At 38.8% G+C, this 26437-nt stretch overlaps 1 protein-coding gene across 2 annotated transcripts in view; it reads left to right on the plus strand.

The window, feature by feature from the left end:
• The window catches only part of LOC139355625 (CUB and Sushi multiple domains 1), a 2038620-nt gene that overhangs the window by 951665 nt on the left and 1060518 nt on the right, over nucleotides 1-26437 (plus strand). For both annotated transcript variants that reach the window (XM_071067488.1, XM_071067489.1), the window contains exon 4: nucleotides 14539-14733. In XM_071067488.1, coding sequence (XP_070923589.1) covers nucleotides 14539-14733 — 195 coding nt within the window. The remainder of the gene's footprint in view (nucleotides 1-14538; nucleotides 14734-26437) is intronic.

Below are 26437 nucleotides of genomic sequence, written 5' to 3' on the forward strand. Positions count from 1 at the left end.
TAACACAGGAAGGGCCGGGCGCGGTGGCTCAAGCCTGTAATCCCAGCGCTTTGGGAGGCCGAAGGGGGCGGATCACGAGGTCAGGAGATCGAGACCATCCTGGCTAACACAGTGAAACCCCATCTCTACTGAAAAATACAAAAAACTAGCCGGGCGAGGTGGCGGCGCCTGTAGTCCCAGCTACTCGGGAGGCTGAGGCAGGAGAATGGCGGGAACCCGGGAGGCGGAGCTTGCAGTGAGCTGAGATCCGGCCACTCACTCCAGCCTGGGCGACAGAGCGAGATTCCGTCTCAAAAAATAAAAATAAAAAAAACACAAAACACAGGAAGTAGAAACACCTCCGTGAGCAAGATGTTGAGTATAATTACTCTCAGATGCCATGGGGACATTTTTTTAAATTTAAGTTCTCATGGGTGAAGTCAATCTGGGCCTGAGGGCTGCGAAGTCCAGGGTGGTACAGTCCCCAGCATGGTACAAGCCCAGGGTGGTTCACACCCAGGATGGTACGCCCCAGGGTGCTACATGGCTAGGATGCTATGTGGCCAGGTTGGTACATGCCCAGGGTTGTACAAGCCCAGGGTGGTACGTGTCCAGGGTGCTATGCATTCAGGGTTGTACGCAGCCAGGATTGTTGGTGGCCAGGGTGGTATGCAGCCAGGGTGGTAGGTGGCCAGGGTGGTAGACACCCAAGGTGGTACGCATCCAGAGTGGTACGCGTCCAGAGTGATATGCAGCCAGGGTGGTACGCATCCAGGGCAATATGCAGCCAGGGTGGTACGCGTCCAGGGTAATACGCAGCCAGGGTGGTACATGTCCAGGGTAATACGCAGCCAGGGTGGTACGTGCCCAGGGTAATATGCAGCCAGGGTGATACGCGTCCAGGGCGGTACACGTCCAGGGTGGTATGCAGCCAGGCTGGTATACATCCAGGGAGGTACACGTCCAGGGTGATACGCAGCCAGGTGGTACACGTCCAGGGTGGTACGCATCCAGGGTGATACGCAGCCAGGGTGGTACGCGTCCAGGGCGGTACGCGTCCAGGGTGGTATGCAGCCAGGCTGGTATACATCCAGGGAGGTACACGTCCAGGGTGATACGCAGCCAGGTGGTACACTTCCAGGGTGGTATGCGTCCAGGGTGATACGCAGCCAGGTGGTACGCATCCAGGGTGGTACGCAGCCAGGTGGTACGCGTCCAGGGTGATACGCAGCAGGGTGGTACGCGTCCAGGGTGGTACGCAGCCAGGGTGGTATGCGTCCAGGGTGGTACGCAGCCAGGGTGATACGCAGCCAGGTGGTACGCGTCCAGGGTGGTACGCAGCCAGGTGGTACGCGTCCAGGGTGGTACGCAGCCAGGGTGGTACGCGTCCAGGGTGGTACGCAGCCAGGGTGATACGCAGCCAGGGTGGTACACGTCCAGGGTGGTACGCGTCCAGGGTGGTATGCGTCCAGGGTGGTACGCGTCCAGGGTGATACACAGCCAGGGTAGTACATGCCCAGGGTGGTATGCGGCCAGGCAGGAGCCTCCATGTTGGAGCTGGCCTGTTCTGGACTAGAAGGCTCTGGCCTCTCACTCCAGTGTAGACAGCACTGAAGGAGCAATACACATCTCCAAAAGGAGAGCTCCTTGCAGGACTGGCTGAGGCCTTGACTGACTGCAGGTCATCTTCTCTCTCTGCCCAGTCCTGCTTCCTTCCTGTCCCAGTTATGATTACGCAGACATGCCCTCCCAGTCAGCTTCCCTGGGAACCTACTATGGCTCTTCTCATTGCACAAGAGAAGAAAATGAGACCTGGATTTAATTATCCTTCCAGTGATCGAGCTCTGCCATGGTGGAATCAAAGATGGAATGAAGTGTCCTGATGCTCCTGATTCTTCTCCCTCCCTCTGGAGGGGTTGCTGGCCCCTGAGATGTGACCCTCCAGTTAGATTGAGTTAAGCATCTTTTATGGTAAAGAATTTTAGAGCTTGGAATGACAGAAAGTAGACTGAGATTGCCTTGAGCTTATTAAGACAAGGTTCTAATAAGTAAATGGTAAACAGAATTGCGTTCTGTCTTATTTTTAAATTTTGCATTAATTTTCAGAGATGGTTTCTCTGTTTTTCCTTTGCCAATTTTATATTTTTTAATTTGCAATAAGGAAGTATGAGAAAATAAGAGAAGTTACATGTATTTGAGACAGCAGTTATTGTGCAGATTCCTCAACTTTTAGAATGAATGAGTCCACCCCACCTCTCGTCGTCTTTCTTACTGTTAAGATGAGAAGATGTGAGCCAGAAAATATATTATCAAATAATATCACAGAGACAAGCAGTGGGCAAGAAAAGACAGGAAACCTGGTCTCCTAATTATTCAGCCTTTTTTAAAAAATTAAACTTTGCCAAAATTATTTCTTTCTAACATTACAGTTGCATTTAAAAGCGTTTCAATTATATCAACACAATTGCGACAGTAAGTCGTGGAAATATCGTAGGTCTATACAGATGCAGGTTTATCTCCGTCACCTTAACTGAGTTGCTTAGCCTCTCTGGGTCTCATCATCTTTATATGTGAAACTGGAATAATGATGCCTCATTTGGAGACATGTAAGTTTTGAAACACCATATATAAAGCGGTCCAGCATTTGAAACAGAAGCTCAGCAAAGTATCAATAGTATCTATTGGTAATAAACCTTATTTTAAGGTAATTGAATCTGTAATTCAGAACACTGAAATAAATGTATAGTTTCACCCAGGAGCCGCCACTCCTAGAATTAAAAAATGCATTCGGTCTTTTGAGATTCCAGTTTGGCTATTCTACATTCATTTCCCCCTCAAGGCGGCCGGCCAGCGGCACACATAAAGCTATTTGTCTTTTCTCATTATCTTACTGTTATCTGTTTGTCTATTTATATTTAAAATACTTTTTCCTGAAGACAGCATAACACTGGTTGTATTTTTCATCCAGTATCATGATGTCCACCTTGTAACTGTGAGGTTCGTGTCATCTATGCTTCCTGTGTTTATTGGTAAGGCTGTGTTTAATTTTACCACCTTGCAGTTTGCTTCATATTTGTCATTCATTTTCTTTTTTCCCCTTCTTTTTATGTTTTCCTTTTGTTGGATTGGGTACTTTTTGTGATTTGTTTTATCTCCTGTGCTAGTTTAATAGCTGTAACATTTGTCTTTGCTGTTTTAGGGGTGACTTTAGACTTTATGGTACTCTACCATAATCTACTGTGATGTTATACTGCTGCTTTTTTGTTTGTTTTGTTTTATTTTGTTTTTTTAGACAGAGTCTTGCTGTGTCACCCAGGCTGGAAGTGCAGTGGTGCAATTTCGGCTTACTGCAACCTCTGCCTCCCAGGTTCAAGCGATTCTCCTGCCTCAACCTCCCAAGTAGCTGGGACTCCAGGTGCTGGTCACCACACCCAGCTAATTTTTTTTCCCCCCCATATTTAGTAGAGATGGGTTTTCGCTATGTTGGCCAGACTGGTCTTGAGTTCCTGAACTCATAATCTGCCTGTCTCGGCCTCCCAAAGTGCTGCGATTACAGGCATGAGCCACTGTGCCCGGTCTGCGCATATATATATATATGAAGTGGTACAACATATGTGTGTGTGTGTGTGTGTGTATATACACACACAAAAAAGTTTTCTTCTTATTATGGACCTCTTCTTACTTTTTTGTATTATGAGTTTTCTTCTTATTATGGACCTCTTCTTACTTTTTTGCATGCTTAGTACTTTTTGATTGGATGCCAGACACTGTGAATCTCACTTTGACAGGTGCTGAATATTTTTGTATTCTCATAAATGATTCTCATTCTCATAAATGTGTGTGTATATGTATATGCATATATATACATATACACATATATATACATATATATACATACACACACACACATATATGTTGTACCACTTCACCTATTGTGTAGCAAAGATACAGCAATATACTCTCCTTTCTTCTTACCCAGCCTCTGTGGTATTTCTGTCATTTCTGCCACTTCTACATGTTAGAAACCCAAAATATATATTATTTGGCTTTAAACAGCTAATAATCTTTTAAACAGATTTTTAAAATAAAACATACTGTGTAATTCCCCATACAGGTATCATTCCTGGTGCTTGGCGTTCCTTACTACACTATTTCCTTCAGCTGGAATGACTCATTTTAATATTCCTTGTGGTATGGGCCTGCTAGTGATGGACTTTCAGTTTTCACATGTCTGAACTTGTTTCTCTACCCTGTGATTTTGCAAAATATTTTTGCTGTGTGAGTTTATTAGATTGACAGTTGTTTTGCTTATTTTTTATTTCGGTACGTTCTAAAAGTTGCTCAGTCTCTCCTTGATTTCATTCTTTCTGAAGATGCATTGCCTGGTACCTTTATCTTTGTCTCTCTACACAGAACCTTACCCCTACCCCCGCTACTATGGATGCTTTAAAGATTTTTTCTTCATTGCTGTATTTAGGCAACTTGATTTTGACATGTGTGATATCGTGCTCTTCATGTTCTTTGCATTTTGCACTTATTGAACTTCTTGTATTTATGATTTCACTGTTTTAGTAAATTTTGAAGTTTTGGGGTAATTGGTTTTCTTTCTCTTTTCTTTTTTTTTTTTTTTTCTGTCCCTCTTTGTGTTCCTTACCTTTGGTGACTTTAATTACACACATAGGTCTGCTCGGAGAGGTCCCAAAGTTCATTGATTCTCTGTGCTCTTAGTTTTGTTTTGATTTTGTTTGGAAATCTTTTTTTTTTCTTTTATGTTTCATTTTAAATACTTTATCTTGCTATCTCTACATGTTCATTAATGTTACCTTCTGCTATATCTATTCTACCTTATAACATCCATTGGGTTTTGAATCTTACATGGTTTTAACTCTAGATGTTCAATCTGGGTCTTTTTCTTTTCTTTTCTTTTTTCTTTTTTTTTTTTACATTTTCCATGTCTCAACATGTTCCATTATCAGCTGATTGAGAACAGGGCATACAATTCTGATAACAGTTTTAATGTTGGTGTTCACTGATTCAAAATTCTGTTTTGTTTCTGGCTCATTGTTCATTTATTGAGTTTTCTTCTTATTATGGACATCTTCTTACTTTTTTGCATGCTTAGTACTTTTTGATTGGATGCCAGACACGGTGAATCTCACTTTGACAGGTGCTGAATATTTTTGTATTCTCATAAATACTCTTGAACATTCTTTCACTGGGGTTTGGTTAAGTATTTTTGGAACAGTTTGATCCTTACAGACACTACTTTTTAAGGCCAAATGTAGGTTGAAACACGAAAGATATTGCTTCTTTCTTAGTAGTAAGCTTGATTTGCATTTAACAATTCTTGTCATAGTTTTGCGAAAATTTGTATATGGTTTAATTCTTCTAGCGTTTAAAATGGCAAAGGCCCGACCAGGCGCGGTCGCTCACGCCTGTAATCCCAGCACTTTGGGAGGCCGAGGTGGGCGGATCATGAGGTCAGGAGATCGAGACCATCCTGGCTAACACGGTGAAACCTCGTCTCTACTAAAAATACAAAAATTAGCCAGGCATGGTGGCGGGCGCCTGTAGTCCCAGCTACTCGGGAGGCTGAGGCAGGAGAATGGCCTGAACCTGGGAGGCGGAGCTTGCAGTGAGCCAAGATCGAGTCACTGCCCTCCAGCCTGGGTGACAGAGCAATACTCCACCTCAGGAAAAAAAAAAAAAAAGAAAAAAAAAAGAAAATATAGGACCACATGAGGATTAACTAGTGAGGTCAAAATGTAACACTGTAAGATTATTTCATAATTCACACTAGTAAATACACATGATGCTTCTCAAAAGTCGTTTACATAGTCAAAATCATTTTGCAACAACATTTTTATTTTCTCAATTGTCAAGAGCTTCTAATGTCTTTCACGTGCTATTCAAAATCTTTTGAACATCCAGTCCATAAGTTTCAAATCCATTTGCCAACTAGTTGCTTACCTAGTTTCTGACTTTGCTGCAGTCTCTCCTGCAGTGTTCCTGCTGTTATATGAATTTGCCTGGAGAGCTTGAAACATTTTTTTAAAACTATGTTATAGTTGTGCCCTCAGTTCTACCTAAGAAAACATCGTAAGTCTCCCCAATCCATATATCCCTGTTATTATAACAAAGCTCCATTGTGAACACTGTAGATCAAATGATGCCTGATCATCATCTCTTTTGATGTGAGCCACATTTTCATATGAAAGAGCTTTTTGTCATGCTTGAAAGTAGAGATTCTGAATCCATCATATGCAAGCTCTACCACCAATTCTTAGCAGTTATGTGTCATGGAAGTGACTTGATCTCCCTGCAGCATGCTTTTTGTTTGTTTAAAATGGGCATAATAATAGTACTTACTCATATACACTCTTAATATATACAAACTACTTAGAACAGTGTCTAGCACATAGTATGTGTTGTACAAGTATTTCCAGTTATAAGGCAGAAATAATGAAGTAGACTTAATATTGCTAAGTGAAAAATTAGGATGTCCTTCTCCTTTACTTCCATTACAACTATGCTAGCATTTTAATAATATCCTTGACTCTGATACCCTTTACAAATATTGTTTCTGAAATTGGGATGTGTTAAAATCTCTGTATACTGTGAAAATTGTATTATTTCCCTAACATTTGCATGGTGCTTTAGAGTTGGGAAAATCAACTTAAAAGTCCTGACATGTATGGAACGCTTAACCTGTGCCAAGTGCCCTGACGTTTTGTGATATCTTTTTACAATTTTCTGTAATAAACCCACGAGTAAGTTTTACTTTTCATTCCCCTTTTTAAGATATGGAAACTAAGGTCTAAGTAATTTGTCCAACGTTACAAAATCAGTTTCTGGAGCAGAAACCCAAATCTATCTCATGCCAGGTCTGATGACTGTAACTCACTGTGCCGTATACTTTTATATAAATTCTTGCTACAACGACTTCCCCCATATCAATTTATCTTTCCTTTCTTATTTGGCCAGATCTTGCCCTTTCCCACCTGTAAGTATATTTACAACCCACTTCCTCATTGAGTTCTTCTCAGTCAGTTCCTATTACTTCCCATAGTAATGCTTTCTATGAGGTCCTTCTCTTTCATGGTCGTTCCTCATCCTGGAGAATGAGACTTTTTGAAAATAGAAGGCATTCAGTGACTGCCACCTCCTGGGAAGTCCTCATTGCTTTTGTCATAAATGCTTCCTCAGCACCTTCTCCTTTTACAGATTGGCCCGCATTCAGAGAGCCAGTAAAGAAAAGCAATGTCAGGTTACAAGATTTGAAAATCTGATTTTTTAATGTGATCCTGAAAATTATATAACCCGATTTTTCTAATCCTTCCCAAAGCCAGGAGAGAGAGTGGGGTGAAGAACTTTCAGCAGCGAATAGTCCAAAGCAAACACATCTGATGTCGTTGGTTTACATAGGAAGTGCACATCATGAAGGAATTTGGAGTTATATTACCTTAAGCTACCAGTAGACTACTAGACAGGCAAAGTGTAAAGAAATGGACAGGAACCCTAAGGGACCCAGATTCCAAATGAAAGTTCACTGATTGTACACATGCTGTTAAAAATGCTGCCGTTCCTTTGATGAATTTCAAACTTCTTTTTGATAGCCTTGTCTCATGTAGTAATGAATATTAATGTTATATTTTATTGTAGTATCGTACTTTCACTTTTCTTGTGGGAAGATATTTAATATGACATCCACTTAATTATTGAAACAGCTGGGTTAAAGGTTTGACATGATAGCCCAATTAAGTCACTGAATTGTGACCATATGTATTTGCCAAATTGAGTGTTACGGAGAGAATTTTCATGTGCATATTTAGAATGGCAGCCTATGTTTCAAGTTTCAAGCCCTGGTGTGCAAACTTGGCTTCATGAGGTCTGATGGAAACCTGCCATGAGAGGAAAGAAATGTTTCCAGAACTCTTTCAAGAAATCCTTTCACATTACCAAATGTCTGCGTTGGGCGCAGAATTCCCATCACCTAAATAAGTGTTGCTTTCTTGAAGCATCTATGGGAAAGAGTGCAAATGGCTCAGGAAATACAGAGAATTAAAAGTAGAGTTTATGTCAACTCAGTATTTACTAAATTCTTCATGTGTATTTATTACTTGTGGGAGTCATAAAGGGACATGCATAATCTTCAGGCAAACTGGTTAAAAATTTAGTTAAAATGAAATTGGCAGAAATGACATTGGGTTGAATTTACTTGCTTTTAAATTAGTTTTTCTCAACCACTGAATTATCATATTTTGGTAATTTTTGTGTCTGTGTCTTAAATCTTTGCATAGACCTATCAACAATTCCATCAATATTTTACAATTTGTAAGCTTTTTGATTTCATTAGTAAAATTGCTGATAGATTTATAATACTATGTCCATGTTGCATTTGTTAGTGTTTGCAACTAGAAGAAAATATTCTAATTTATTTTTAATTATTTCTATTTATTTGTTCACATTGTTCCCATTAAAATTTTTACAAAACTTCTTAAAAAGAAAATTTGTTGAAGATGAAAACCCCCAATTCCTAAATCGTAAATTTATAACTTTGTGTCACCAACACAAATTCCTTTAAACCTTAAATGGTAGATTTAATCATTTTTTTCCATTTCCTAAGTTATTTTGCTTCCAAAATCCTTAAATTAATTTTAAGCCTCTGATACTTATTTACACTTTTTGCCAAGTATGGAAATAAAGTGACTAAAATTATACATTATTTATTGATTCATTGCTTCTAAAATAACATTTGGTTCAGCTGAATTTTGAAAAACTTTTTTTCCTATTCCCACTAAGCTGATGAGCTATGTGAATTTTAGTTATTGTATATATGTATAGGAAAATATATGATCTACTTTATAATATATTAATATTTATATACAAAGATAAAAAGATTCAATTCCAACCTGGAATGATTCAAGGCCCTCAGAACTATTAACGGCTGTTTACAATAAAATCTGATAGAGTCATATAAAGAACAGATATTTGGAAACCTGTTATCTCATTCAATCTTGACACCTTCCCCTGTAAAATAAATACTGATGGGAAAACATTTTCAGTAAATAAGCAGAACTGACAAATGTAAAAGAAGAGACCTAAAGGCCATTCTCCTTTCCATTACAATCCTTGTCAATTGAAAAAGAGCAGCTTGCAAAGACTGTGTCTGATGTGTGTTTTTCAAATTCTTTTATAAATAAGTGTCGAGATGTTAAAGACAAAAATCTGTAGACAAGAGAAAGAAGCAAACCGTTAAAGTGGTCAAAGATGCCCCGGAAGTAGACGTCCTCTTTATCCTCTGTAACGCCACTGGGCTGTTGCTGGAGCTGATGGCCGTTGCTGTTACAGCAAATGCTCACTTCATGTACTCAGTAGGTTCTGGGAAAATGTGGCTCTAACAAAAACAACATATGACAAAACCAATTTTCCCACAGGCTAATTGATATAAACAAAAGTAAAGTTCCTATGGCATATTACTCGCCGTGCGAAACATGACCAAAATTCTAAATATTAAAGATCAAAACACTTCTAACATTGAACACTGACATAGATGTGAGCTATACATTCATTTAAGAAAGATTAATAAAAACAAGTAAAATAGTTTATCCAATTATTTGAGTTTTGGGTTGTGGGTGGCCAGAGTTGTCTCAGCAGCTCAGGGTGCCAGGTGGGCACCAGCCCTGGATAGGGTACCCTACCATGGCAGGGTCACAAACACACACACACACACACACAGAGACAGGGACTCAGGACACGTGCCAATGAACCTAACATGCAAACATGCACATCTTTGGGATATGGAGGAAACTAGACATACCTCATGCAGACATGGAAAGAACAGACAGTGACCCTGGTCAGGAATCTATTTATTTTTCTCATCCATGTTGTAATGAAATAGTGGTGACGACAACAGTGCTATTTGAGGGCCTGCTGTAAAATAAAAGCCTGCAACGGCACCTGGAAAAGGATCATTTACGTCAGATACAATGGGAAATGCAATTTCATCAAAAGAACAGGCATGCTCTCCATTGATGTCTAGTTTTTTCTTTGACATCTGCTACTTCTAACATCTGCCTTAATTTTTCCCGATGAAAAATACCTTTCCTAAATTGATGAAATTGAACGTAATAAATAGTTTTCATATTCAATTTTATGGGAGTAGCTGTCTGTTGGAAGTTTGAAGACATGGGTGTTTACAAATATTTCTTTTCAGAAACTTTGAGGAGACTCTTGTATTCAATAATGATATTTTCCCTTCAAAAATATGTAAGTCAGTACGTTTCTACACTGCTGGAAAATACCATTGCACAGTACAATGGTAAAAATTTTGGAGGGCTCCAGTTCTCTTTAAATTTACTAAATATACTGTAGATAATAAAGTGTGAGACTTGACCGTAACAACAGTATCTTGAGATATGCTGCACGCAGTCATGTGTCACTTAACAGCAGGGATGCATTCCGAGAAATGCATCCTTAGGCGATTTTGTCCCTGTGCAAACATCACAGAGTGCACTTACACAAACCCAAGTTTTGCAGCCTGCTACACACCTAGGATGTATTATGGTGTAGCCTAGTGCTCCTAGGGTACAGACCTGTACAGCATGTGGCTATACTGAATACTGTAGGCAACTGGAACATAATAGTAAGTATATGTGTCTGTAAGCATAGAAAAGATACAATAATAAAACAGTATTAAAAATTTAAAAAGTTACACTCGTATAGGACATTTACCGGGAATAGAGCTTGTGGGGCTGGAAGTTGCTCTGGGTGAGTCAGTGCATGAGTGAGGCATGAATGTGAAGGCCTAGGACAGGACCATGTACTACTGTAGACTTCATAAACACTGTAGACTTAGAGTATACTAAATGTGTAAAAACACATTTTTCTTTTTTAATCATAAAGTAAGCTTAGTGTAACCTTACTTCATAAACTTCTTTTTCATTTTTAAGCATTTGACTCTTCTGTGATAATATCTAGCTGAAAACACAAATATTGCAGTTGTACAAAACATTTATATTGTTATTCTATAAGAGTTTCTCTATTTAAAATGTATACATTTTTACTTTTTAAACTGTATTCATTAAAAATTAAGACACACACACACTAGCCTAGGCCTGCACAGGGTCATCTCCTCCACCTTCACGTCTTGTTGCACCAGAAGGTCTTCGGGGCAAGGACAGGTATGGAGCTTTCATCTCCTAGAATAACAATGCTTCCTTCTGGAATCCTTCCTGAAGGGCCTATGGTTGTTTTACAGTTAAATCGTTATTTTTTTTTTTTTTTTTAGTAGAAGCAGCACACTCTGAAATAATGATAAAAAGTATAGTATAGTAAATACAAAAACCAGCAACAGTTGTTCATTATTATCATCAAGCATATGTAGTGAACCTAATTATATGTGCTATACATTTGGATGACTGGCAGCTCAGGTGGTTTGTTCACACTGGCGTCACCACAAACATGTGCGTCGCACCTGGCATTACCACATTGTGATGGCTACAACATCAGTAGGCCATCATCTCCTGGGACCGACGTTGTGTATGAGGCCTATCATTGAGCTGTCGTCAGGCAACTCACAACCATATATTACTGTAGAATGTTCCAATGATCTTTCTACACGATAATCATTTACATTATTCATACCAAAGTGAATTGAAAAAAATAATTTCAGGCTCTTTTAACAGAAAAAATGTATAGCAGAGTCGCTCTGACTAAGTTCCATTTCCAGAGTGGTTCATTTGGATTTTCCATGCATGACAATGACTGGTCATTGTGGTTCTCTTTAGCAGGCTTATTTGATGGATTTCCATTGATAACCCTTGTCTTTGGGGAACAATTATCTAGACACCTTCTGTTGGAAAATGTGTGCCTTCTAAGAAGAATTAGCAGTAACAGTTAAAAATAATAATGACCCTAAGAAGACATGATGATTTATTTTAAATATTCCTGGACATTAAAGAAAAACATCAAAAATCTTTTTGTCACACATTTCCTTTTTTTTTATCACTGTTTCTCACTCTTCCCATTTACGGTGGCTATTCAGCCTGCGTCTTTGACCGTAAGAGCTCTCGGCTCAGTTGATGGACACGGCATTCTGGTCATAAGCTGAAGGGCTGCCCTGATAAAATGGAAAGTTTTTGTTCCTTATAAATGTCACTTTTAATATACTATAAATAGCACAGATTTTTGCTTTATGGATAGTGAATGTGGAATTAAATTCAGAATTTTCTTATTTAAAAAGACAACAAAAATGGTTGTAGACAATATTGAACCATTTTCTGTTGTGTTTTTAAACAGATTTTTGTAGACTGCTCTCAGAAATTATTTCTTAAAAACTAGAACTGAAAAAACTTTATGTAAATAGAGATTTCATAAACATGTCAATAATATTCAATATCTAAGCACTGGTATTTATTTCCTAAGTATTTCTACATAGCTCAGTTTGTACGTAAGTAATATCATGATAAATAAAAAATAACTTTAGAAATAGCTGAGATTCCTTTCTCACATTCTAAAAAAGTTCTGTTTCTCAGTTTAAAAACTAATAAAACAGAAAATATTGTTCTGCATTATACCAATACATTAAAATACACCCTGATGCCAATGCAAAGACAATGGATATTGACATAACATAGTTTCTGTTCAGTTGGAAATATATTTTTATTTGGAAATCTTTTTATTTCCCCACTAGTAAGTTTCATAGCTTATTTGAATACAAATAGCAGCTAATTTACTGGTGACATACTAAATTTAAACCATAGATACGGAGACAATAGCCCACAATGATGAATTTCATCCATTCAACTGAATGGTGCACCAGTTAAGTTCAAAATCATGTTCTATGAGTATGGAATGGAGTTTCAAGTCGATTTATTTAGACAGAGAATCATATCAAGGAAAAAGTCAGAGGATCAAAAAGAACAGAATCAATACCCCATTATTGAAATCATCAATGAAAAGAGTCAAACTCTGTAAATTGTTTGAAAAGATTTATTCTGAGTCAAATATGAGTGGCCAATGGCCCATGACACAGCCCTCAGGAGGTCCTGAGAACAACTGCCCAAGGTGATTGAGCCACAACTTAGTTTTATACATTGTAGGGAGACATAAGACATCAATCAATACACATAAGACGTACATTAGTTCGGTCTGGAAAGGCAGGACAACTAGAAGTGGGAGCTTCCAAGTCATAGGTAGAGTCAAAGGTTATTTGTTTGTTTTTGTTTTTGTTTTTTGAGACAGAGTCTCACTCTGTCACCCAGGCTGGAGTGCAGTGGCGCGATCTCAGCTCACTGCAACCTCCGTCTCCCAGGTTCATGCCATTCTCCTGCCTCAGCTTCCCGAATAGCTGGGACTAGAGGCACCTGCCACCATGCCTGGCTATTTTTTTTTGTATGTTTAGTAAAGACGGGGTTTCACCATGTTAGCCAGGATGGTCTTAATCTACTGACCTCATGATCTGCTCCGTCTACCTCGGCCTCCCAAAGTGCTGGGATGACAGGCATGAGCCACCGTTCCCGGCCAGGGTTTTTTTTCTTTTTTCATATTGGAAATTAATTGAAAGAGTTAAGTTATTGTCTAAAGACATGGAATCAATAGAAAGGAATGTCTCGGTTAGAATAAAGGGTTGCAGAGACCAATGTTTTTATCATGCATAGAAAGCCTCCAGGTAGCAGGTTTCCGAAAACAAGATCGCCTGTGTTTCTTTTCGGAAGTAAGGAGGTTCTTCTATCGGTAATTCCAAAAGGGAAGAGGGTATAATGAGGCATGTCTGGCTCCCCGAACTAGTTTTTCAGGTTAACCTTGGAATCACCCTGGCTGAGAGGATGTGTCCATTCAGATGGTTGACAGGCTTTGACTTTTATTCTTGGTTTGCAAAATGCAAGTGAATTCAGTATTTGTGTTGTCAAAACTTAGCACTGAAACTTACTTTTGAATCAGACACTATAAATGGACAGAGCCTGGCTGTGGGCCTGGAATACAGTAGTGGAACCCTTTTTTATGCATTGATGGATGAATGCATGAGATTTCTAATTTATTATTTAATTCAATTGCTTATCCATCAAATGTTGATTGAGCATTGGGTAATGATGTGTAACAGACACCGTACCGGTCCTGGAAGCATAAAAATAAATAGGGTATGAGTATTCACTCTTGCAGTGTTTCTGATACTGCTGTTTTAGATTTCTGTAGTCTACTGTGTCTGGCTGCTGACACTGATATCTGGTTGCTCACTATAGGAGTATGTAGAATTTCATGACTACAAAAATATAATCTAGACATTATCTGGAACACTGAATAAAAGCAGGACTATATTTTCCTCTCAACAAAATGCATTTATTTGCACTTTATAATGTTTATAAAAGTGCTATACTGCAGATATTCTAAAACCAGAAGACATTTTCTCAGTTTAATTTTTAGGAACAATTAATATTTTTCTGATACTAGAGATTTTCTCATTTTAATAATTCAAAAATGGTGTCTGTTTTGTGTTACAGGTGGCTCTCCATAGAAAATTTAACTTGTTTTTTCTCCTTTCTTTTCTCTTTCCAATAGTTTTACCTAGCCACACTTGTGGAAATCCTGGAGAAATCCTGAAAGGTGTTCTCCACGGAACGAGATTCAACATAGGAGACAAAATCCGATACAGCTGCCTCTCTGGCTACATCTTGGAAGGCCATGCCATCCTGACCTGCATTGTTAGCCCAGGAAATGGTGCATCGTGGGACTTCCCAGCTCCCTTTTGCAGAGGTACAGTGCTACAAGGGGGCTGGTGAGCAAACTCCAGGGCAGGGCAATGGCTTTGGAGCTGCTTTTATAAAAGTTTCCACTTAAATGAAAAGATGACATGTTGGGATGACTCTCACTATGTCAGCTCATTCTGCTCCTGAAAGCAATATTGCATGTTATTACTATGTAAGAAATAACATGTAACATGTAATATTTAACATTACATCTTAGTATGTAAGTAATAACATGTAATGTGTCATAATAATATATAATATTACATGTTATAATATGAAAGAAATCATGATTGGACCACCTAAGGTCATTAGCAAGTTTAGGACTTGTGATATGGTTTGGTTGTGTCCTCACCCAAATCTTATCTTGAACTGTAACTCCCACAATTCCCACATGTTGTGGGAGGAACCTCGTGGAAGGTAATTTAATCACAAGGGCAGGTGTTTCCTGTGCCATTCTCATCATAGCAAATAAGTCTCATGAGATCTGATGGTTTCAGAAAGAGGAGTTCCCCTGCACAAGCTTTCCCTTTGCCTGCTGCCATCCATGTAAGACATGACTTGTTCCTCCTTGCCTTCTGCTATGATTGTGAGGCTTCCCCAGCCACTTGGAACTGTTAGTCTATTAAACTTCTTTCTTTTGTAAATTGTCCAGGCTCAGGTATGTCTTTATCAGCAGTGTGAAAAGGAACTAATACAGTAGATTGGTACCAGGAGTGGGGTACTCCTGAAAAGATACCAAAAGATGTGGAAGCATCTTTGGAACTGGATAATAGGCAGAGGTTAGAACAGTTTGGAAGGCTCAGAAGAAGACAGGAAAATGTGGGAAAGTTTGGAACTCTCTAGAGACTTGTTGGATGACTTTGACCAAAATGCTGATAATGATAGGGACAATGAAATCTAGGCTGAGGTAGTCTCAGATGGAGATAAGAAACTTGTTGGGAACTGGGCCACAGGTGACTCTTGTTATGTTTTAGCAAAGATACTGGCAGCATTTTGCCCCTGCCCTAGAGAGCTGTGGAACTTTGAACTTGAGAGAGATGATTTGAGGTATCTGGCAGAAGAAATTTCTAAGCAGCAAAGCATTCAAGAGGTGACTTGGGTGCTGTAAAGGCATTCAGTTTTATAAGGGAAGCAGAGCATAAAAGTTCATGAACTTTGCAACCTGACAATGTGATAGAAAAGAAAATCCCATTTTCCAAGGAGAAATTCAAGCCAACTGTAGAAATTTGCATAAGTAATGAGAAGCCAAATGTTAATCCCCAAGACAATGGGGAAAATGTCTCCAGGGCATGTCAGAGGTCTTCACAGTAGCTCCTCCCATCACAGGCCTGGAGGCCTAGGAGAAAAAAGTGGTTTTGCAGGCCAGACCAAGGGTCCCCATGCTGTGTACAGCCTAGAGACTTGGAGCCCTGCATCTTAGCTGTTCCAGCTGTGGCTGAAAGGAGCAACACAGAGATCAGGCTGTGGCTTCAGAGGATGTAAGCCTCAAGCCCTGGCAGCTTACACGTGGTGTTGAGCCTGCAAATGTGTAGAAGTCAAGAATTTGGATTTGGGAACCTCTGCTTAGATTTCAGAAGATGTATGGAAATTCCTGGATGTCCAGATAGGAGTTTGCTATGGAGGGTGGGCGGTGGGGGCGGCTCATGGAGAACCTTTGCTAGGGCAGTGCAGAAGGGAAATGTTGGGTCAGAGCTCCCCCACGGAGTCCCTACTGGGGCACTGCCTAGTTGAGCTGTGAGAAAAGGGCCACCATCCTTTAGATGCCAGAATGGTAGATCCACTGACACTTTGCATCATGTACCTGGAAAAGCTGCAGACACTTAATGCCAGCCCATGAAAGCAGCCAGGAGGGAAGCTGTACTCTTCAAAGCCACAGAGGCATAGTTGCCCAAGGGTGTGGGAACTCACCTCTTACATCAGCATGACCTGAAAGTGAGACACAAAGTCAAAGGAAATCATTTTGGAGCTTTAAGATTTGACTGTCCTGCTGGGTTTTGTACTTGCATAGGGCCTATAGACCCTTTGTTTTGGCCAATTTCTCCCATTTTTGAAAGGCTGTATTTACCCAATTCCTGTACCAGCATTATGTCTAGGAAGTAACTAGCTTGCATTTTATTTTACAGGCTTATAGGAGGAAGGGACTTGCCTTGTCTCAGATAAGACTTTAGAATGTGGACTTTTGAGTTAATGCTGAAATAAGCTAAGACTTTAGGGGACTGTTGGGAAGGCATGGTTGGTTTTGAAATGTGAGGACATGAGATTTGGGTAGGGCCAGGAACAAAATGATATGGTTTCACTGTGTCCCCACCAAAATCTCATCTTGAATTGCAACTCCCACAATTCTCACATGTTGTGGGAGGAAGCCACTGGGAGGTAATCGAATCATGCAGGCAGTTCTTTCCGTGCTGTTCTTGTGATAGTAAATAAGTCTCTCAAGATCTGAGGGTTTTAAAAATGGGAGTTTCTCTGCACAAGCTGACTTTGCCTGCTGCTATGCATGTGAGACGTGGCCTCGTCCTCCTTGCCTTCCACCATGATTGTAAGGCTTCCCCAGCCACATAGAACTGTATGTCCATTAAACCTCCTTGTTTTGTAAATTGTGCAGTCTTGGGTATGCATTATCACCAGCGTGAAAACAGACTAATTCAACTTATTATTATATCCCCCAAATATCCAAAATTGTTTTCATTGTATTTTTCAATCTTCAGGGATTTCTGCCTATTTTCATCATCTCTTGTTGCAGGATTCGAAGATTTGATGCCAATGTTTACGTCCTTCTAGCCCTGTTGCCTCCGTTTTATCTTTTGTTACTAAAAATTACAAACACTCCTTGACCATTTAATGTGTATATTTTAAGAACTCTTTCAACACTCTCAGACTTCTCAGATAAGGTGATTGTAAGTTAGTGCCCTTTTCCAAGTGCCATTGTCACATTTCAGAGCAAGATGATAATTCCTTTACCTGGAGCACTGCTATTCTCACATTTTCCAAAAATATTATTTTACTGTTCCAATGACTTTAGAAAAGAGCATGCTTCAACTCTTAGGTTTTGACTTTCCTAAGAAAAACTCATCTTTTGAGTACAAAATTAAAAGCATAGGTAACATTTATTGAGGTTTTAATGAGATGCCAGAAAAAGTGCTAAACACTTCACTTGGATTATACCATTTAACTCTCATAACAAGCCACAAATGTAGTAATTATTAACACTCATATAAAAGGTAAAGAAATAGAGTTTTAATTTCCAAAAGATTCCAGAGATAGCAAATGTTAAGACCCAAACATAAATCTGGCTTTTAATCTATGCTTGAATGCATGTCAATTCACAGCCTCCACTGCAAGTCATCATGTGACATTATATTATTTCCTTCAGTATGCTTTTAGTTTATCCTTTGCTAGTTATTGCATATTTGCCTATTTTTTTCTTTTTTTGTAAAATGTTATAGTCTTATGAGATCTACTTGATGCTTGTTATATTCGTAATGGCATATGATGACCACGACTACTACTACCACCACCCCACAAGGTAGTATATATTGTCCACTTATTCTAAGCCAGCCATTACGTTAGCAAATTTAATCTTCATAAGTAGGCATTTTATTAAAGATTCATATCATAGATGGGGAATCTGGATTTTAGGTAGGAAAAGTGACTTTCTCAAGGTGTTCCTGCTAATAGATGTTAGAGTTGGGATTAATCATATTCAAATTATTCCTCTGTCCTAGACAAATTCATGGGATGATGACTTCCTCCTCTAGATGTCCATTATTTCTTCTAAAATGCTCATTTTCTCTGCACATTACTGAAGTTTATTATGTCCCTTTTCATTTTTTTCTTATTATTATTAATTACTTTTCATCTTTATGTTGTCAAAACAGTGGTGGCCTCAAAATCTAAACCTATATCCCATTTCCCTTGCTTTCCACAGATTTTTCTCAAGTAATTGATCTCACTTAAGGACAGTCCCATTGGGCATCCTAAATATATTCTTTCTTCTTCTTTATTTGTACCATTATTTCCATTACATTCTCACTCTCAGAAAAAAAAATCAAAGTGACTCTGGCTTTGTTCTCTTTATTTACTTTATAATAGATCATGTAGATCTCAAGTCATGCTCTTTGTTTCCTTTCAAAGTATCTCTGCCTTACTTCCATTTCTACATATACTGTACTATTTTAGTTATTTATTTCCCTTCTCAACCAGACTGGCTTCAAGTTTGTTGAATGGGCCCCCATGTCTAGAATGTCAGTTGTCATCTGTATTAGTTCATTCTCATGCTACTATGAAGAAATACCTGAGACTGGGTAATTTATAAAGAAAAGAGTTTAATTGACTCACAGTTCTACATGGCTGTGGAGGCCTCAGGAAACTTACAATCATGATGGAAGGCACCTCTTCACAGGGCAGCAGGAGCGAGAAGTGCAGAGTGAAGAGGGGAAGCCCCTTATAAAACCACTAGATCTCATGAGAACTCACTCACTATCACAAGAACAGCATGGAGGACCCACCCCCTGATCTAACCTCCTCCCACAAGGTCTCTCCCAAACACATGGGAGGGGATTAGAATTCAGATTACAATTCAAGGTGAGAATTTCAGTGGGGACACAGCCAAACCAAATCATCATTCTACTTTCTACTCCTGACTCACTCTCTCCTAACATCCATCTTCATCCCAACCTTTCTTTTGTCAGCCAAACCACTTTGGTGACTCAACAAGAATAAAGTACAAACCTACAACATGGCTTCCTATATGCTCCTTACCTCATCGTAACTAAATGGTGCAATTCCACCTGGTAGTGTACCCAACATGAGTGTAAAGCTTTTCACTCTACAAAGCTGTGTTTTTCCGTGGCTAACCTATCCTGGCTGGCCTTAGAACTATCTGCTTCTCTGTGTTCCTCAACATCATGTGGTTAGCTTGCTATCTGTCATGGTGGGACTACACCATAAGAATTGGGCAAACACTGCAAAGCAGGTTTTCAGTTTGTTTGTTTGTTTGTTTGTTGTTTGGTTGGTATTTAGGGAATTCGCTCAGCAGCATACCACACCATGCCACATTCCAAACTTTTGCTCAGGTTTTTACACTGCCACAGAGTCTCCCTGTCGTCTCCCTACAGCCATAAATCTTACTCATTTGTCAACTTCAAACTTAAGTCTAAATTTTGGCTTGTCATTGCAACCCCTTCTTACCATTTCTTTAAGGAAAAAACAAAAGCCCCTTGGTCTCTCAGATAGCATGTATCTGATTGCGATTTTATATTTTGAAATGTCATCTTAAAGGTGTTAACTTGTAAATTCCCAGGAGATAAGATACCACCAGTAAAACTGTGAGTGGCAGTATCCTTAGTTCCTTGTGACATTAAAACTTGGCCTATGTCATGAGTATTTTCCTTCATTGTTTTCTGCTTTTTTGCTCACATATCCTCCAATGGTTTTCTTCTCAATTGGAGGATCTTTAACATTTCCATAATCATATCTGTAGTCAAAGTTGGCGTAACAATCAGCTAAGTGTCTTTCCGATGCTGCCACCAATGTAGTCAATTCCAATGAGATCAATGTGCTTTCATCACAGGAAACATTGTTCTTCTGTATTATAGATTATTAAATTTACATTTAAATTTTGCTTTTTTCAATATGTGGTCTAGTATGACTTCAAAGGGCATTCAATTACCTATTATTTTATAAAACAAATTTGAATGATGTAGCACAGTTTCTCATGGATTTGGATAACTGGATTATAAAGAAAAAATGATCTAATTCTTGTAAATGTGTAAATGTGACATATTTATGAGAGATAGAAATTTCAGCCATATGGAGTGAGATAATTCACATGAATGAAATGAGTATATATTCTGCTTCCCCAAAGTCCTATTAATACTTATTTATTTGCAGAAATTGGTTGAAGAGTTAGTTTTTTTATAGAGTTCCTAACAGTAGCATGACTGTCTCCTACAATGATCTTTTGTCAGTGTTATAAAAGTTTATCATTTATTCAAACTGGCAAGATTTTCCCTGAATAACGACACCTAAATGTATTATATATGTAGCCATGATGTTCTTTAAAGAAAAAGGTGTAACTGTATATTTAATTAATATAAAATAATTAGCATAGAATTAAATGAGAAGCCAGTCACCTTTGCTTAGAACTGTGTCCCTTAAACAGGGAACAAGCATCACATTACATAAAAAATGAGACCTCACAATTTCTTTTTCTGGAGAGGTAATCTTTCAGTTATTCATTATTCTTGAGTCTTTCAACTTAATATCTGTATCTTTCTTAATTCACCTTATTCATTGTATATTATTGCCATGTTCTGCCAGTCCTTCAAAGGATTTACTGTTTCATTTCTTACAGGCATGATGTCTGTCTAGGGGAAAAATATGAAAAAAGAGAAGAAGCAACTAGATAGTTTCAACGAAAAATGCTTTTGTCTGTTGATTTAAGTGCCTTCTTAATTTGCTTTATGTTTCCTATACTTTATTATTGAGTCATAAATTATTAAATCATAATGGTAGAGCCTAGGATAGATTATACATTACTTTGAGTTCTGGGTACTACAGGGAAATAGAGGATCCAATCCAAAACAAAGGTATTCTTCCCGATTGGAAAACATGAAAGATGGTCCACTGTCTGGATTTTGGATAGGGGCATACAAGAAGGTAGAAAGGAAGTAGGTAAATATTTGTATTCAGAAAATCCTCCTCCATGAGAAAGCTAACATCTGACCCAGAACACTTCCCAGGGAGAGGGTGCGTTTCTTCACGGGAGCTCACATCCATGGGAAATTACAGTCTCAACATCTCTTGCGGCCCCGTCGGTGTCCCCTTTTACTCCATTGCTCCAATTCTGAATCTTAGTTTTGTGAGTATTAGTCTGATCTTACCCCGGCTGCCTAATTCTACCTATGTAATCACCGAGGCATCAGGCCATTTGAACCCAGCCAGGCCTAGCTCAGCCCAATCGTACTTCAGACAGAGATTCATGCTCCCTCTCACCGGAACACCACCTTTTTAACATGCTTTTATTTATTCTATGATAGAACACTTTGTTTTAGCAAACCTTACTTAAAAAAACAATTCTCAACAGCATTGCAGAGCTGAGATCCCTGAAGTCATACTCTGGAAGTTCCCAATCACAAGCTGTCATAAGCGACATCTGTTTATGTATGCTGCACTTCACAGAGTGGCCTGCAGTAGCATCCTCTGTGCAACTCCAATGAACCACCTTGGGAAGGCATCCAGAAGTCACATTTATGTGATGTCTCCTTGGGAATAGGCTGAGGCCCCTAAATGCAAGATCCTGCTTGTGCCTCAAAGAACCTTAAGAAATGGGCAGGGAAAATATGATTATTTCTGTAATAAGGGTGAAAAAATAAAGTCTCAAATTGACTTGACCTCTGATTTAAATTTCTGATTTGGACATTGTAACAAGTCAGCTATAGTTTGAGTGGTCTCTTTCCAACTTTACTAGCATTTAAGTTAAGTAACATATGAACATGGTTAAAGAATTTAGTAATAAAGAAAGTTTTACCGTGAAAACTTCCGTCAGCATATCCATATTCTTATGCCATAGAATCAATAACATTTAACCATTTCTGGTTTTCTGTCATTATTGTCTTTTATCTAATGTGTTTGCATTATTCTTTGTGCTTTATCCATTGTGAACTTTCTCAATTGACAGCTTGATATGAGTATTATGTTATATCACTTCTGTTTCCCATGTCTTGTTACTATCCATTATATTTAGGAACTGGAATAATACAGTTGATTCTTTATGCTGTATTTCTTTAATTTTTGGTAGCATCTCTTGTCTTTCCATTTAGTAAGATGTGAATATCCTTGCTTCTACTCTTTCTAGTAAATTTTCTCTCCAGTTTTGGCCTCTTTATTCTCTCAATTGCAATAGAACCTTTGCAGTATCAAATATGTTAGCATCTGTATTTATTAAACAATAATAATGAAGTTGCTCTTAATGTATCTAAAGGCTGCTTGTAAAAGTTGAAAAGCAGTAAGCATTCGTATTTTGGTAAGTGCGTGAATATTGCTCACCACAGAGCCAAGCATATGCCCGTAATTAGACTTCCTCTTCTGTGGTTCTGACATCACAATCCCTAATGCTACTCAACCCAGAGTCCAGATGAGCGCTGGCTTTGCCTCAATTATTCATAATGAAGTTGTAATTACTTTTGTTTCACATTTGGACCAGGGCATTCTTGTGCTGCTTGTTTCATTAATGCAGCATTAATGGGCTCAAACAGAAATATTCTTTGCGCATGTTAAATTCAAAATGTGTCTCAATGGTGGGTAGTTGGTTCAGATATTTTTATAGGCAGCGGTAATTTGGAGATGGCCACCTTCTGCATCTGGCTTCCCTGAAGGTCTCCAGCCTGCTCCATTCCACTGGCTGAAAAGGAAGAACTTGCGTTGTGATGGGCGGGTCCTACACACATTTGTGTACATCTCCTGCACACCTGCTGCATTAGTTGAACCTCAGCCATGAGGCCACATTTCACTGCAAAGAAAGCCAGGAAATGGAAGCATCTGTGAGCTCAGGAAGAAGAAAAACACAGATTTGGTAAACGACTACCCATCTTTGCCATACTGCTATTTATTTGCCCTAAAATTTTGAATTATCCTTGTTTTTCTCTCGTTGCTTAGTTGCACATTTGCTTTCATCACAATAATCCAGGTATTTTCTGCTTCTTAACTATCTGAATTCTTGCTCTGAATGGACTCTATTCTTCTTTCTGAAGGCCACTGATTTGTTTCTCTAACTTACACATGGTTACTTAATATGTGGAATACAGTCGTTTTCTGTGATTCCTAAAGTTTCTAGTTGTGTGTTCATCCAGTAAGTTGTCACTTCACCACAGCTTTTTGATATCCCCCTTGCCTTCATTTCCCCCAAATCTACCATGTTCTTCTCCTGAGCACTCGCCCAGAGGGTTCCAGAATGGTTTCTAGGACTGTTGCAAAGCAGTACCTTGGGGGCTTCCCTTTACTTGTGCCCTCAATGCGCACCCTGTTTCATGGCAACTTCCTGTGCCTCAGTTTCACCTCAAATGCTTTCCAAATGTTTTCCAAATGTTGCTTTGGAAGGAAGTCTTTAAACCTAAGCATGGCTGCAAATGTCCTTGTCTGCATCCGCACTGACGGAGATATTGGCTAAGTACAAAACTGTACGTAGAAAATATCTCCTCCCATAATTTTTACAGTGTTGCTTCATTATTTTAAGTATACTATTCACTTCTGCAGAATTGGAGGGGTGTGCAATAAATAACACTTCTCTTCCTTTTCTGAGATCTGAAATAAATAAGAAATAAGCAAATGAATAGTGAGGCATAGACCAAAATAATCAGCACCTTTATTACCAATAACCATGCTATTGTAATATATATATATATTTATTCCATATACATTCATATATATGTGTGTGTGTGTGGATACATGCTCCCATATATACTCATCTAAATATATTAAAGAATGAAAAATATCGGCAATTGGACTTTCCAGTGTTGGACTCCAGAATTAGACAGACCTAACTATCCTTTCCTAGGCAGCACTTAACTGAAACTAGTTGAAAAAAATTAAAGATCAAAAGAGCTAGTCAGCTTTGTTAATGATCTGGGGGAGTTTGTCTTCCCTCCAAGCTAGAGATGGGCATGATACTATTTCATTGTTATCTCTGAGCCAACTAGAGTCCAGGGTCTTTAGTTTATTTGATTGGGTTTTATCACTAAATGGCTTTTTCATTTGTCACTCCAAATAAAGATTATTGGGGAGGGTATGGGGATAGGTAAAGGGAGATTCCAACAAAACATAGAGGAAAAATAGTAGTCACTTGGGAGAAGTTTCCCAGGCATGCATCAAAAAAGAAAAGGGGTGGGTAGAGAGAGTTTAAAGAGAGCAGCTACACATGATAAGACATTTGAGGGGATCAGGATAGGACGTAGCAGGAGGATGATCCCAGCTGGAGCATCCGCACTCTATTGAGGACGATGCTGGGGATGTAGGGGATTCAACTGCCACACACATAACCAAGAAAAGAGCAATGCTGTCCACTCAACATATAACAGAATCCATAATGTGAGCCACAGATGAAATTAAAAATCCCCAGATGCTACACGACAATGTGAAATGAAACAGGTGAAATAAGCTTTAATAATGGATTTTGTCAACCTGATATATCCAAAAGATTATAATTTTAATACAGAATCAATGTAAACTATAAGTGAAGTATTTTGCTTTTTAAAAGATGCTAGTTTCAAAATCTGATGTGTGTTTCAGTTATGCCATTTCTTAGTACTGACCAGCCACATTTCATGTGCTCATGAGCAACATACACTTGAGACTTCTGTATTGAGCCTCAACTTTAAACTTGTTATATCATCTGTCCTCATTATTGCTAATGCTTGTAGAGTTCTGATGCTATCAGTGGGTTTTATTCTCACTTATGTTGTAGGGTTTAATAAGCAGATGCAGTTTAATTATAAAGACTGATAAGGCAATGGGTCTGAGATACAAAAATCCACGTCACAATATGATGGAAATTCTTCCCTTTAGCTTTCAGCAATTGCTGAAGCATATTTGAGCTGAATAGGACCAGAGAGCAGAGTCTGTTTTAAAATTAGTTTAGGCAAAAGATAAGGGTGAGCTAACTCTTGATTAATCTAAAAAGGCTTCTCAAAAGAAATCTCGTTTCAGACCTTTTCTCAAGGTTGGAAGTAATGACGTTGGGTCTAATGAGTGAAGATTACAGAAGACTTTGAGGAACATGTGGATTCGCTGGTGGAGTAAGATGAAAACAATTTTGTTATATGTTCCTGGAATAAGCCAGAAAAAACAAAGAAGAGTGATTCTAGGGACCTAGCATTTATGATCTCTTACCATAACAGAATTGGAGGCCTTTCTCAGACTTCTCCATCTTGATTATGTATTCATATCTTGATTATGTATTCTTCTTATCTGAGATGTTCATGCATCCAGAAAGCAATAGAGGTGAGATCTGGACCCAGGCAGCCTGACCCTAGAGGTCACAAAACCAGTCCCTATGCTATAATATCAATAGAGCATAGAAAAAGTAAACATTTTGAACAGATGTCATGCTCAGTGTCAGTATAAGGATTAAATGAAATTCAACATCTTGCAGTCTTGAGCACAGAAAGAAGGGGATTAAAGTGCTTGTCGTGGTGAAACAGCTTATTCATCAGCTATGCAGTGTCACCTGGGGCAAATCCCAGTGCCATCAATTGGGCCCTGTGTGTCTTTGGTCAGTTTATTTAATCTCTCTGGCCTCAAGATTTTTATCTGTATAAAAGTGCCTACTTGAGAAATCTGTTGTAAAGATTAAATGGCATAACCCAGGTGAAATGGTTAGCAAAGAGCCTGATGCATAGAGAAACTCTAAAAATATCAGCTACTATAATTACTCTTTCTACCTACTCTCCCTTCCACTCTTAAGCACAATTTTAGATTTTAGAACTAAGTGCGCAGAGCAAAATGGCACACAGTTTGAAAGGAAATTCATGTAAACTACAGGATCTCAATATTGGTAGCTCTTAAATAAAAGTTTTTTTTGTGTGTGTGTGAATTACTGATATTCTTTAGAATAAGAAACTAGCAGACTGACTTGAGGAGAGAAATGGTTTGGGGCTGAGGCAAAAGGAAAAGAGTGCCTAGTGAAGGAAAGGCCTGTGTGGCAGTGCGTCACT

This window comes from Macaca nemestrina, chromosome 8 (assembly GCF_043159975.1).
Source record: "Macaca nemestrina isolate mMacNem1 chromosome 8, mMacNem.hap1, whole genome shotgun sequence".
NCBI lineage: Eukaryota > Metazoa > Chordata > Mammalia > Primates > Cercopithecidae > Macaca > Macaca nemestrina.